The 14,474-nt window shown below is 41.4% G+C and overlaps 1 protein-coding gene across 1 annotated transcript in view; it reads left to right on the top strand.

The window, feature by feature from the left end:
- Positions 1-12,457, top strand: part of GALNT14 (polypeptide N-acetylgalactosaminyltransferase 14) — a 531,963-nt gene extending 519,506 nt beyond the window's left edge. The window contains exons 14-15 of the mRNA XM_073556362.1: positions 10,130-10,249; positions 10,546-12,457. Of these exons, the coding sequence (XP_073412463.1) occupies positions 10,130-10,249; positions 10,546-10,713 (288 nt within the window). The 3' untranslated portion in view covers positions 10,714-12,457. The remainder of the gene's footprint in view (positions 1-10,129; positions 10,250-10,545) is intronic.
- The last annotated feature ends 2,017 nt before the right edge of the window (positions 12,458-14,474 follow it).

Here is a 14,474-nt window from a genome sequence, read left to right as displayed (position 1 = left end):
ATAGTGCAAGTTCCACCACTTAAAAACATGAGAGGCGTCTGTAATTTACATCATAGGTAGACCTCAACTATGGGAGACAAACTGCGAAAAAAAAATCCAGAAAATCACATTGTCTGTTTTTTTTTCATTTTATTTGCATATTATGGTGGAAAATAAGTATTTGGTCAGAAACAAGCAATCAAGATTTCTGGCTCTCACAGACCTGTAACTTCTTCTTTAAGAGTCTCCTCTTTCCTCCACTCATTACCTGTAGTAATGGCACCTGTTTAAACTTGTTATCAGTAGAAAAAGACACCTGTGCACACCCTCAAACAGTCTGACTCCAAACTCCACTATGGTGAAGACCAAAGAGCTGTCAAAGGACACCAGAAACAAAATTGTAGCCCTGCACCAGGCTGGGAAGACTGAATCTGCAATAGCCAACCAGCTTGGAGTGAAGAAATCAACTGTGGGAGCAATAATTAGAAAATGGAAGACATACAAGACCACTGATAATCTCCCTCGATCTGGTGCTCCACGCAAAATCCCACCCCGTGGGGTCAGAATGATCACAAGAACGGTGAGCAAAAATCCCAGAACCACGCGGGGGGACCTAGTGAATGAACTGCAGAGAGCTGGGACCAATGTAACAAGGCCTACCATAAGTAACACACTACGCCACCATGGACTCAGATCCTGCAGTGCCAGACGTGTCCCACTGCTTAAGCCTGTACATGTCCGGGCCCGTCTGAAGTTTGCTAGAGAGCATTTGGATGATCCAGAGGAGTTTTGGGAGAATGTCCTATGGTCTGATGAAACCAAACTGGAACTGTTTGGTAGAAACACAACTTGTCGTGTTTGGAGGAAAAAGAATACTGAGTTGCATCCATCAAACACCATACCTACTGTAAAGCATGGTGGTGGAAACATCATGCTTTGGGGCTGTTTCTCTGCAAAGGGGCCAGGACGACTGATCCGGGTACATGAAAGAATGAATGGGGCCATGTATCGTGAGATTTTGAGTGCAAACCTCCTTCCATCAGCAAGGGCATTGAAGATGAAACGTGGCTGGATCTTTCAACATGACAATGATCCAAAGCACACCGCCAGGGAAACGAAGGAGTGGCTTCGTAAGAAGCATTTCAAGGTCCTGGAGTGGCCTAGCCAGTCTCCAGATCTCAACCCTATAGAAAACCTTTGGAGGGAGTTGAAAGTCCGTGTTGCCAAGCGAAAAGCCAAAAACATCACTGCTCTAGAGGAGATCTGCATGGAGGAATGGGCCAACATACCAACAACAGTGTGTGGCAACCTTGTGAAGACTTACAGAAAACGTTTGACCTCTGTCATTGCCAACAAAGGATATATCACAAAGTATTGAGATGAAATTTTGTTTCTGACCAAATACTTATTTTCCACCATAATATGCAAATAAAATGAAAAAAAACAGACAATGTGATTTTCTGGATTTTTTTTTCTCAGTTTGTCTCCCATAGTTGAGGTCTACCTATGATGTAAATTACAGACACCTCTCATCTTTTTAAGTGGTGGAACTTGCACTATTGCTGACAGACTAAATACTTTTTTGCCCCACTGTATATGGCCACCACTAAGAGGAGCTCACTACATACAGATTTATACAGCCACCACTAGAGGGAGCTCACTACACACAGATTTATGGCCACCACTAGGAGGAGCTCACTATATACAGATTTATACAGCCACCACTAGGAGGAGCTCACTACATACAGATTTATACATCCTCCACTAGGGGAAGCTCAATACATACAGATTTATACATCCTCCACTAGGGGGAGCTCACTACTTACAGATTTATACAGCCACCACTATGGGGAGCTCACTATAAAGAGATTTATACAGTCATCACTCAGGGGATCTTATTACATACAGCTTTATACAGCCACCATTAGAGGGAGCTCCCTACATACAGATTTTTATAACCACCATGTGACGAACAGCACGGCCGGTGCCACCAATACATCACAATCCCACTTCCGCCACGGGTATGTCAGCGGACAGAGGGACGCGACGCACTACCGGCACACGGCTATCACAGGCACAGTGGGGGCTTATCTTAGTTATCCCACCACTGGTACCGTGTGACCAACACACAGCAAGCTAATCTTGCTCTAACAATTTACCGCAGGGGGGTATTTTGGACGCCCCACCACTTCTAACAACCTTCCAAGAACTGCGGTGATTTATGTATATCCCACTTTCTCAGTTCCACTTTGGAACTCGCAGCTCTCCGGCGCCCCCTTACCCTCAGGTCAGTCAGGGAACTGCACCTAGGATAATTAGTCGCCGGACAGGCTGCTTGTTGTGCACGACCAATTAGACTACTGCAGTAAGGGAATTATCAATGCTGTGGCCTCAACCACTCCTTCAGCAATATAATACCCTTCTGGACTGCCAACTAGCCTAACCAACCACCCACACCACGCTGCCACCAGCTCCTGGTTTCTCCACTTAAGTTATAGACTTAATAGAGGGGTTCGAAGCCAACCCGAACAGTAGCGTAATTATCTAAAAAAAAGGCGCATAGTTCGTTTCTTAGAGCATGGAGACAGAGCTAATAGATTTTATCCTTTATTCCCAATAGGGCAGTGATTACATAGATAAAAGTTGCTATAAAGTTGAGACATTAAATATGTACAATACAAATATATGAAAACAACAAGGATTAAAAGGCAGAGTAACACTTACATGTGCTTAGGTGGTATTAGGCAGACCATGTGGCTGGGGGATGGGCCGCAACCAAACATCCCAAGACATGGGGTAGGTCTGTTCAGCATCAGAACTCCAGCTCCAACTGACTGGAATTTGGTAGGGAATACCTTATAGCCTAGGGTCTGTGACCTCACGAAATGGGCGGTCTGGTGAGGTCCAACCCCCTTTTCTCTAAGTTATGATTTGGCTACAAAACTTAGAATAACTATATCTAAACGAGAAAAGCCTGTACCAACACACATAGGGCATCATTGTTTGTGATTTACCGAATAGAATCCAAAAACACCAAGCATGCCATAATTAAGACACTCCATTTGGGAGCAATCCATATCTCAGTTTCCGGAGTGATTAGGATGATGAAATTTAGAGATTGGTAAGCTGGTTTCGTTGCCTACACAGTGATATGGTTATTATATCTCTGAGATGTATGGTTTTCGCAATATGACTTGTTTTATTACTTCCCATAGCTGCATTCAAATCCCTGGTTTTAAACAAAGACATGCTCTCCACTCAGCTTAATTAACATTCCTAGCTCACAGGAAATGATCGGTGTCCTGTTACCAAATGCAGGCACAGAGCTGTTAAGGAGGGGGGAAGGAGGGAGCTGCAAAAGCTGACAGGCTACTTTCTTATAGAATGGTTCTAGAAGGTTCCAACACAAAACATCATACTTTACAGACATTTTACATTACACACCACTAGAGGGAACTCACCTTATATAGATTTATACAGTCACTACTAGAGGGAGCTCACTACATACAGATTTATACAGCCACTACTAGGAGGAGCTCACTACATACAGATTTATACAGCCACCACTAGGGGGAGCTCACTACATACAGATTTATACAGCCACCACAAGAGGGAGCTCACTACATACAGATTTATACAGCCACCACTAGGGGGAGCTCACTACATACAGATTTATATACCATCCTATACGACCATGACATATGATGTAACCTTCAACAGGTTTATTTATTAGCCGCGTTTTCCGATTATATCCATTTAACCCGCAGCCATGAGCAGGTGACAGAGCGGCATAAATTGTACTTTACCTCCACGATCTCATTTAATTCTTTGCACATAAATGTAAATGGGTTCAACAGAAATCCACAGCTCAGACTGATATCATTGTGAAGAATTCATTTCTCTAAATGCTTGTTCATTGACCGTTTATCACAGCTATTTCCGGGAAGGCTGTCACATTTATTATAAGATAGTGAAAGTCATTGTAAGAGCAAGATGACAGCGCGGAGTGCCGAACTGTCCACAGACTGCGTGAAGCGCAGCACAATGTGATTGTGGATTCATTAACCCCATGTTCCAGCTATTGACTACAAATATCTCTAGTGCTGTAACAAATCATACAGAAAAGACTGGGATTAGCTTATGTATATTTTTTACTGATTGGAATTAAATACTGTAATACTGCTTCTACGTACAAGAATATACTGTAACTACTATAACACTGCTCCTATGTACAAGAATATAACTACTATAATACTGCCCCTATGTACAAGAATATAACTACTATAATACTGCCCCTATATACAAGAATATAACTACTATAATACTGCTCCTATGTACAAGAATATAACTACTATAATACTGCCCCTATATACAAGAATATAACTACCATAATACTGCCCCTATGTACAAGAATATAACCACTATGATACTGCCCACTATGTACAAGAATATAACTACTATAATACTGCCCCTATGGTCAAGAATATAACTACTATAATACTGCCCCTATGGTCAAGAATATAACTACTATAATACTGCCCCTATGGTCAAGAATATAAGTACTATAATACTGCTCCTATGTACAAGAATATAACTACTATAATACTGCCCCTATGTACAAGAATATAACTACTATAATACTGCCCACTATGTACAAGAATATAACTACTATAATACTGCTCCTATGCACAAGAATATAACTACTATAATACTGCCCCTATGTACAAGAATATAACTACTATAATACTGCTCTTATGTACAAGAATATAACTACTATAATACTGCCCCTATGTACAAGAATATAACTACTATAATACTGCCCCTATGTACAAAAATATAACTACTATAATACTGCCCCTATGTACAAAAATATAACCACTATAATACTGCCCACTATGTACAAGAATATAACTACTATAATACTGCCCCTATGGTCAAGAATATAACTACTATAATACTGCCCCTATGGTCAAGAATATAAGTACTATAATACTGCTCCTATGTACAAGAATATAACTACTATAATACTGCCCCTATGTACAAGAATATAACTACTATAATACTGCCCACTATGGTCAAGAATATAACTACTATAATACTGCCCCTATGTACAAGAATATAACTACTATAATACTGCCCCTATGTACAAGAATATAACTACTATAATACTGCTCCTATGTACAAGAATATAACTACTATAATACTGCCCCTATGGTCAAGAATATAACTACTATAATACTGCCCCTATGGTCAAGAATATAACTACTATAATACTGCCCCTATGGTCAAGAATATAAGTACTATAATACTGCTCCTATGTACAAGAATATAACTACTATAATACTGCCCCTATGTACAAGAATATAACTACTATAATACTGCCCACTATGTACAAGAATATAACTACTATAATACTGCTCCTATGCACAAGAATATAACTACTATAATACTGCCCCTATGTACAAGAATATAACTACTATAATACTGCTCTTATGTACAAGAATATAACTACTATAATACTGCCCCTATGTACAAGAATATAACTACTATAATACTGCCCCTATGTACAAGAATATAACCACTATAATACTGCCCACTATGTACAAGAATATAACTACTATAATACTGCCCCTATGGTCAAGAATATAACTACTATAATACTGCCCCTATGGTCAAGAATATAAGTACTATAATACTGCTCCTATGTACAAGAATATAACTACTATAATACTGCCCCTATGTACAAGAATATAACTACTATAATACTGCCCACTATGGTCAAGAATATAACTACTATAATACTGCCCCTATGTACAAGAATATAACTACTATAATACTGCCCCTATGTACAAGAATATAACTACTATAATACTGCTCCTATGTACAAGAATATAACTACTATAATACTGCCCCTATGTACAAGAATATAACTACTATAATACTGCCCCTATGTACAAGAATATAACTACTATAATACTGCCCACTATGGTCAAGAATATAACTACTATAATACTGCCCCTATGTACAAGAATATAACTACTATAATACTGCCCCTATGTACAAGAATATAACTACTATAATACTGCTCCTATGTACAAGAATATAACTACTATAATACTGCCCCTATGTACAAGAATATAACTACTATAATACTGCTCCTATGTACAAGAATATAACTACTATAATACTGCCCCTATGTACAAGAATATAACTACTATAATACTGCCCCTATGTACAAGAATATAACTACTATAATACTGCCCCTATGTACAAGAATATAGCTACTATAATAATGCCCACTATGGTCAAGAATATAACTACTATAATACTGCCCCTATGTACAAGAATATAACTACTATAATACTGCCCCTATGTACAAGAATATAACTACTATAATACTGCTCCTATGTACAAGAATATAACTACTATAATACTGCCCCTATGTACAAGAATATAACTACTATAATACTGCCCCTATGTACAAAAATATAACTACTATAATACTGCTCCTATGTACAAGAATATAACTACTATAATACTGCCCCTATGTACAAGAATATAACTACTATAATACTGCTCCTATGTACAAGAATATAACTACTATAATACTGCCCCTATGTACAAGAATATAACTACTATAATACTGCCCCTATGTACAAGAATATAACTACTATAATACTGCCCCTATGTACAAGAATATAGCTACTATAATAATGCCCACTATGGTCAAGAATATAACTACTATAATACTACCCCTATGTACAAGAATATAACTACTATAATACTGCCCCTATGTACAAGAATATAACTACTATAATACTGCTCCTATGTACAAGAATATAACTACTATAATACTGCCCCTATGTACAAGAATATAACTACTATAATACTGCCCCTATGTACAAAAATATAACTACTATAATACTGCTCCTATGTACAAGAATATAACTACTGTAATACTGCATTGATTTCCGCCGATTTGTGATACCCACTAGGATTGTCATAATCACAAGCGCTATCTTGGCTCTTTAAAGTTCTCTGTCATCTCACATATGGAATCTGGATTTTCCCTTTTGAACCACTGGACACCTCCACCATAGCCTCTATCCGATATTTCAGGCACAATTTTGTCATTCTCTCTCTCTTACCACACTTCATATCCTCTCCGCCATACTCCTATCTAAGTACCTGCCCCCATTTGTTCTTCACACGCGACACAAGCCACAATACACGGTGGAACGCATACATTACAGCGGCTGGAACGCACAGCCATTATAGTTCCGCCCGCGTCACTTCCGGTTTCCATATTTGGAGACCCATTGGCTGTTTTGAGTCATGTAAGCTCCCACCCCCAATCTAGATATATGGCCACATTACTGATACCCACTAGACTAGCGGTGGACACCGCGTCAGTGAGTACATACGTGTACCTGCCGCTACCTCTAATAAGGTAAACAATTCATCCTTTTACTGACACCTTTTGGGCACTACTTATGTGTACAGTTACTCATATGTTCCACCTGCCCCTACATGTTGTTCATACGAACCTACCAAATGTTCATTACTTTACATCTCTGACGGGTACGTTTTTACGTCTCCTCATAGCACGAATCTATGTATCACTGTGACTAAAAATTACACTATATGCTTGTTACCATTTAAATGCGGAGATAATCAGTCCAGTGTACGCTGACTTACACCGATACTCTCTACTGTCCCATTAGTATGGTATGTCATTTCTGATATTCCCTCCTTTTCTCTGCACCGTATATTACACTCTACTTGTACTTAGATTGTCCAGTCTCTTATAGCTCACATTTATATTAGAGACACCACCACTCGCCGTCTAGTTTTCAATGTATGAGCTTTGTGAAGGTGACATCTAAGAAGGTTCCTTTGTTACATGTATCTTGGCTTGTTAAGATATTTTCGATGTCAGTAAATAATGTGAACACTTAATGCTGCAGATTCGACAAATTACCATTTTCAGTTTTTTTTTTAAATCTATAAAATATTTGGAAACTTTTGTGAATAATTATTTGCAGAGTTTTTTAGTTTTGAAAAAGAATCCTGTTTTTATTGGGAGATTTGTCCAATAAAATGTGATTTATCCTCTAACGATCGATGATGTGAACACTATAAAAAACAGCTTTTACGTAATAATTTGGAGCGCGGTGTGTTTATGTTATTGTGGTTAGTACTTTTTGCCTCTATGCCTATATACAATTCTCGCACGTGGTTATTGATTGATGTCATCTTCATCAGTTGTTTCTGCCATTACTCAGGGTTCTGGAATATCTGTAATTATTATTTTTGGATAGTCGCGGGGTCGTCGCTTCCTTTGTGGTGTGGTTGATATTATTCCGTATATTTTCCTAGTCGCCCGATGTATATTGTATCTGTCTGTATGGGGAATGGTCTGTACACATGGGATTCATCTTCTGCGTCTTCTCCTTATGATACATTCAGTAATATATTCATGTTAGTTTGCTTTTTCCTTCCTCCTCCTCCATCATCCTGACATCTTTGCTTTAATTAAGGTGCGTACGTGCGGTGACATGATTCATACGCCGCGTCTCAAATCAATTAGAAGATAGTTCTGCAATTAAAAGTGTCATAATAATATTGATCTAAGAAGATGAAAACCGATTATAAATCCTTAGCAACAAAACACACAGACAGCTCAGAAAGGGAAACAAATCAGGACATTATTATTATAAAAATAGTTGTTTTTTTTTCCAAATTTGTGCTCAAAAGACCCTATAAATCCTTCCTCCCCATTACCAAAAAACGTTTACATACCCCCTTTAAGGAATTCTAAGGCAATAGTCCTCTGCTCAGGATCCTCACCTCTTGGCCAGAGAGGAGAGCGGCTGGAAATAACGACTCTTTCACCCAAGGTCCTGGCCCGTATTACACAGACAGAACATTGATGTGACTGGGATCTGTGTTGTGAATTCTCTTTCTGGGCTCCCTCTGGTGGTTACTGAAGGTAGTGGAGCTGGTCAGATTGACAGAGGTGTTGCGAGTTCTCTTTCTGGGCTCCTTCTGGTGGTTACTGGAGGTAGTGGAGCTGGTCAGATTGACAGAGGCTTGCCACCTGATAATGATGATGACGATTGGAGATCTGGGGTTTCTGACTGGTGTATTTAAGACAGCTGACTTCCTTCAATCCCTGCTGGTGATTTTCTTCCTGTGCCTTCTGAGGTCTGATGTCTCCTGCTCTGTTCCTGCATGGTTCAGCTAAGTGGTTCATTTGCTATCCTTTTTGCATTTGATCTGGTTTTGTCTATCTCTGCTTTGTGCGGGTCAGCTTGCTCCTGCTGGGGCTGTGCTGGATCACCGCCCATATGTTACTGCTTGTGTCAGGTTTGTTCTGTCCCCTGTTATATTGTTTTCTTTTTGCTTTGCTTTCAGTATATACCAGAGCGCTGATATAGTGGGGGCGAAGTCATGTGACTTCAGTGTTTTTTTTTGTGCATCAGACGTGTTGGATTTTTCAGGGTTTTTTGCGTGATTGCAAACAGTGTCTTTCCTTTCCTGTCCTGGCTAGTCAGTTTGGGCCCCATCATTTGCTCAGTCTATTTTTCTGCCTGCGTTTGTGTTTTCCTCTTGTCTCACTGACAATATATGTTTGGGGGCTATCTATTCCTTTGGGGCCTGCTCCGGGGCAGTTTAGATTTCACCTTTCTTGCTTTAGGCTGAGTTAGCTCTCCGGCTGTGCCGAGGCGTCTAGGGCATCGTAGGTACGCTCCACGGCTACTGCTAGTTGTGTGGATAGGATCAGGAGTCTGCAATCTGCTTAGTTACCAACCTCTCTGGTTTCTGGTGGCTTAGCCTGGTCCTGCTATCCTCCTCGTTACCCATTCATAACAGATCTGTGTAATACTTTGTTTCACCTGCGGAGGAGCTGCAGGGAAATGCAACAATTATTGCATGGTTTCCCTATAGATCTCAGCTAAGGGGGAGTTCCCAGCAGTAGTAAGCTTTGTGATCGACTCAATGTCAAAAGATCCTCCTAGAAAGTAAGGATCATCTAAATTGGAGGACCCCTGTAAATGATAAATTCAGTTCTGTTACATTTGTGTGGCGCTAATTGATATTTTAACCCTATTAGTAATTCCCGTTATCTGTGCCTTATGTTTCCCAGGACTGGATTTACACTCAGGTTCAGCAGATCAGGCAGCAGGATCTGTGTCTGTCGGTGCACACTTTATTTCCAGGGACCCAGGTGGTTCTCTTACCCTGCAAAGATGGAGACGGTCGGCAGGTAAGGTCACACAGTGCGCCCCTGGTGTAGCCAAATATGTCATCCTGGGAACAAAATCTATACTTTGTACATGGTCAAGGTGACAGAAACGAGTCTCCACCATTATAATAAAATTATAATACCCAACAAACATAAAATAATACCCCAGATTAATAATCGCAGACATACTGTGCATAAGAGTATGAAAAATCTAAATAATTCTAAGACAATTTTCTCCCAATATGGATTACTATAAATATTTTTCCCTGTCTCCTAACGCTCGGCCTTAACGTTTTTTGTTTTCTTCTTGGCGTCAGAGGTGGAGTAAAGTCGGCTCTCACATCGAACACATGGCATCGCACTTCTGTCTGGATACGGAAATCATTGGCGACACTGATGAAAACAACAGAGAGATCGTGATCAACCCGTGCGAGACCACCGCCATCAGCCAGCGCTGGGAAATGGTCCTACACGACTTCCATTGAAGGCAATAAGACCATCGCATTGGAATACAGGAAAACCTTGTGGCAAAATCCATTGCCTGCAGTGACGTCAGCGTTGCTCCGCTGCAGTACAGGAAAACGAGATAGGAAAGACGAAATTATTAAGGAGCAAAATTAGAAGCAATTAAATGACAATGGAGACGCGGAAAGGGAAGAAAACGGCAACTCAAGGGTAGAATTTTTTGTTTTCCAGTAGAGGCCATTAAAGAACAGAGAAATGACGTCTGACATGTCAGGAGGACACCATCATCATTCATTATCATCACATAAGGCATAGACAAAAGCACACAGGGGGTGAGAGAACAGGGTGGGATCCGCACTCATGCTTCACCGCAATCAGGGGTTCACATTACTGATTATCAGCCACATGGGAAATTTGGGACTAAAAGACATTGTTCAAATGGAACAACCATACTCTGCTCACGAGGCGAAACATGAGTGGATACATCTATCTAGCTATCTGTCTGTCTATCCTTCCTTCCCTTCCTTACTACTTCCCTCCTTCCTTTCCTCCGTACCTTCCTCGTTCCCTCCCTTCCTCACTCCTTCTCTCCCTCCCTTCCTATCTTCCTTCCCTCCCATCATTTTTTCCTCCCCTCCCTCACTTCCTTTCTTCCTTCCCTTTCTTTATTTTCTCCCTTTCTGCCTTCCTTTCTTCCTTCTTTGGTTACTTCCTTCCCTTCCTCCTTTCCTTCCTTACTACCTTCTCATTACTTTCCCTCCCTTTTTTTCTTTCCCTCACTTTTCATCCCTTCCTTCCTTCTTTTCTTCCCTCCCTCCCTTACCACCTTCCTCCTTCCCTTCCTTTTTTCCCTCCCTCCCTTCCATTTTTCCCTTCCTTTCTTCCCCCATCACTTCCATTCTTCCTTCCCTCACGTCCTTCCTTCCCTCCCTCCCTTACCTCCCTAATTCCACTCCCTCCCTTCCTTTTTGTCTCTCCCTCTTTTCCATTCTTCCCTCCCTCACTTCCTTCCCTCCCTCCCTCCCTCACTTCCTTTCTTCCCTACCTTCCTCCCTTCCTCCCTTTCTTCCCTCCCTTCCTTTCTTCCCTCCCTCCCTTTCTTCCCTCCCTTCCATTCTTCCCTTCCTTCCATTCTTCCCTTCCTCCCCCCTCCCTTTTTTCCCTCTCTTCCATTCTTCCCTCCCTTCTGTCCATTCTTCCCTTCCTCCCTTCCATTCTTCCCTTCCTCCCTTCCCTTCCTCCCTTCCATTCTTCCCTTCCTCCCTTCCATTCTTCTCTTCCTCCCTTCCATTCTTCCCTCCCTTCCATCCCTCCCTTCCTTCACCCCCAGCTTTGGATGTGACTGAAGTAGAATACATGATACTGATGATTTCCCCAGCATCTTTTTGTACTTGGAAACTTTCTTGCTGAACTGAAGGTGAATTCGCGTTTTAAGGTCTTTAGTCTTAAAAATCATTTTTCCAGTTTGTATCGTTGTGAGCGGCAGGAGCAGAGCTCCCGACCTCACATATAATATATAGATATATTTTACTTGTATATTTATTAAACATAAAATAATTTATGAATTCTTTTGAAAATTGGCGCAAAAAGAAAATAAAATTTGTTGGTATTTCGCTATTTCTGCATCTGGAGGAAATGCTGAATCGGCCGCATGGAAATAAAGAACTTACCAAAGTTTTACACAGAAGTTTATGAAACATCTTAAAGATGACTCGGTCTCTGTGATACGGACCATCTTTCGGAAATAAAATCATTTTTAACATGGTCGTGTTCCTGTCTTGTTCTTTATTCTGGCTGTCGCACTTGGGCTGCCAACCCAAAGTACGTGGCCCGGAGACGTCTGTTTCTGGTGAGTCGTGGTAAGAGCTGGATGTGATTTCTACTTGTTACCTTACCATCACTGTATTGAACACTTTTCAAGCTCTTTAAGGAAACATTTCTCACAGTGACCAGAACCTGTATGGGTAAATAGATGGGAGCTGTTTTGGACTCCTGTGCTGACGCACACACTGTCTGTAATGTTTTTTTTCAGTGTTTTTATGGCTTTCATTCCGTATCTCTGTGACTAATCTGTGAGCTGTGACGTCTTCTCACTTTCCAGATTCACTACAAAGTGACCACTGTGTTCCCTGCCTCGGCTTTTATACAGACTATGATAATCCTTCCTGATCGGCTGTGCTCTATTTTGTGGTACGATAGTCATTATGGGGTAACCTGTGTGGCCGCAGCGGAGGTTTATCTGAGCTTTCTCTAGCTGACTAATGCAATCTTCAGTTTTGTGTAAAATGGTGGTGGGGTTTTTTGTGTTCTTTTTGGCAATTTGTGCAAATCAAATTGCAAATTGTTCCGATTCGTCAGTCTCCCAAATATTCAAAACAACTTCACTTTGCAAAATGACCTTTTGTTGACAATTTCCACTCGGAATCTGCTCTATTAATGCAGAATTCTCCGCTTTACTGTCACCGGATGGGGGGGAGCAGTATCCCAGCTGAAGTGACAGATATCCATGCAGACACCGTTTCTGCGATTCTGATTTCCTTAGTGGATGGCTGACCGGAGAATGATTCCTGCAGAATGACACATGCCACAATGTGGGAATATTATTTTGTGACCTGTCTTCTCCGATGTCCTATGTAGAGTTGGATGGGTTTAGCGGATCACGCATCAGGTCAGCCATGTGTGTATTGTGTAGGCAGCTGACAATGTATAACTGCTAAGGACAAAGATGCCTGTCTGCAGGGCTGCCACCGGACATTTCAGGACCCCTTCCTGGCCGAATGTCATTGGAGTCAATGGGAATAGAAATTACCTAATATGTTCGGAACCAATCATTAAACATAAATTCAGCACTGTAAGGAAACCACATGAGAGGGAGCCGGGGGATACGGATATCCCCCCACCGTCAACAATCTGTGATGGAGCTTAGGAAGTCACAGCTCTCTGGCGCCCCCCTTACCCTCAGGTCAGTCAGGGAACTGCACCTAGGATAAGTAGTCACTGGAGAGGCTGCCCTGTCACGTACTGGCTATTGGGGCACTCTGCAGTGAGGGCGTTATATACATCACCAGTCCCAGACTGGGAATATATATATAAACCTCCGGTCCGTCACTGCCAGGATCCCCCAATAACACCAGGACGGTACGCTGCGACCAGTTCCTCGTTAGATATAAGCCCGGTCCGCTATCAAGCTTATATCGGGTCAGAAACCAGCCCCAGGTGGTGTATAAGTACTAACCGAACTCACGGGCGTGGGAAATCGGGTTGTGAGATAAAAGAGCAGTGCAAAATTAATTGACATTTTAATTAACGAAAGATGCACTAGATAATACAGATATATACAGAGTAATATACAGATATTACAGCCAGAAGTACAGATAAAAGTAGGGTACAGGTTGGGGATAGCAGATAGCTGTATGTGTCACGTTACCATTTCTTATAACTTGTGGATGGAGGGAAGCTCTCGTATCCACAGGCACCTTCTTAGTTTCTGGTCCGTCTCCGTGCGTGACGTAACGTGGCTTCCTTAACAGAACAATGACAAAGGCTAAAGGTGTGTAGCTAGCTTTTAATCCCTAGCTCGCCCCCTCCCAAATTTGCCACCACCCCTCTGGGTTGGACAGAATTCTCCTCCCTTGACCTCCTAGATGAAATAAGTCCCAATATCTACGATGGGTCATAACTTCCTAGGGATGGGGGTCCAAATGGGATGATAGCTCGATATCAAGGACGGCTAGAGAGATATGAGACACTGGGGGGTGTGCGGAGGGCTCCCAGGGTTCTG

This window comes from Dendrobates tinctorius, unplaced genomic scaffold (genome assembly GCF_039654945.1).
Source record: "Dendrobates tinctorius isolate UK_male_01 unplaced genomic scaffold, ASM3965494v1 ptg000232l, whole genome shotgun sequence".
In the NCBI taxonomy this organism is placed as follows: domain Eukaryota; kingdom Metazoa; phylum Chordata; class Amphibia; order Anura; family Dendrobatidae; genus Dendrobates; species Dendrobates tinctorius.
Note: the sequence above shows the minus strand (reverse complement) of the source record. Positions and strands in the feature narration are given on the sequence as shown.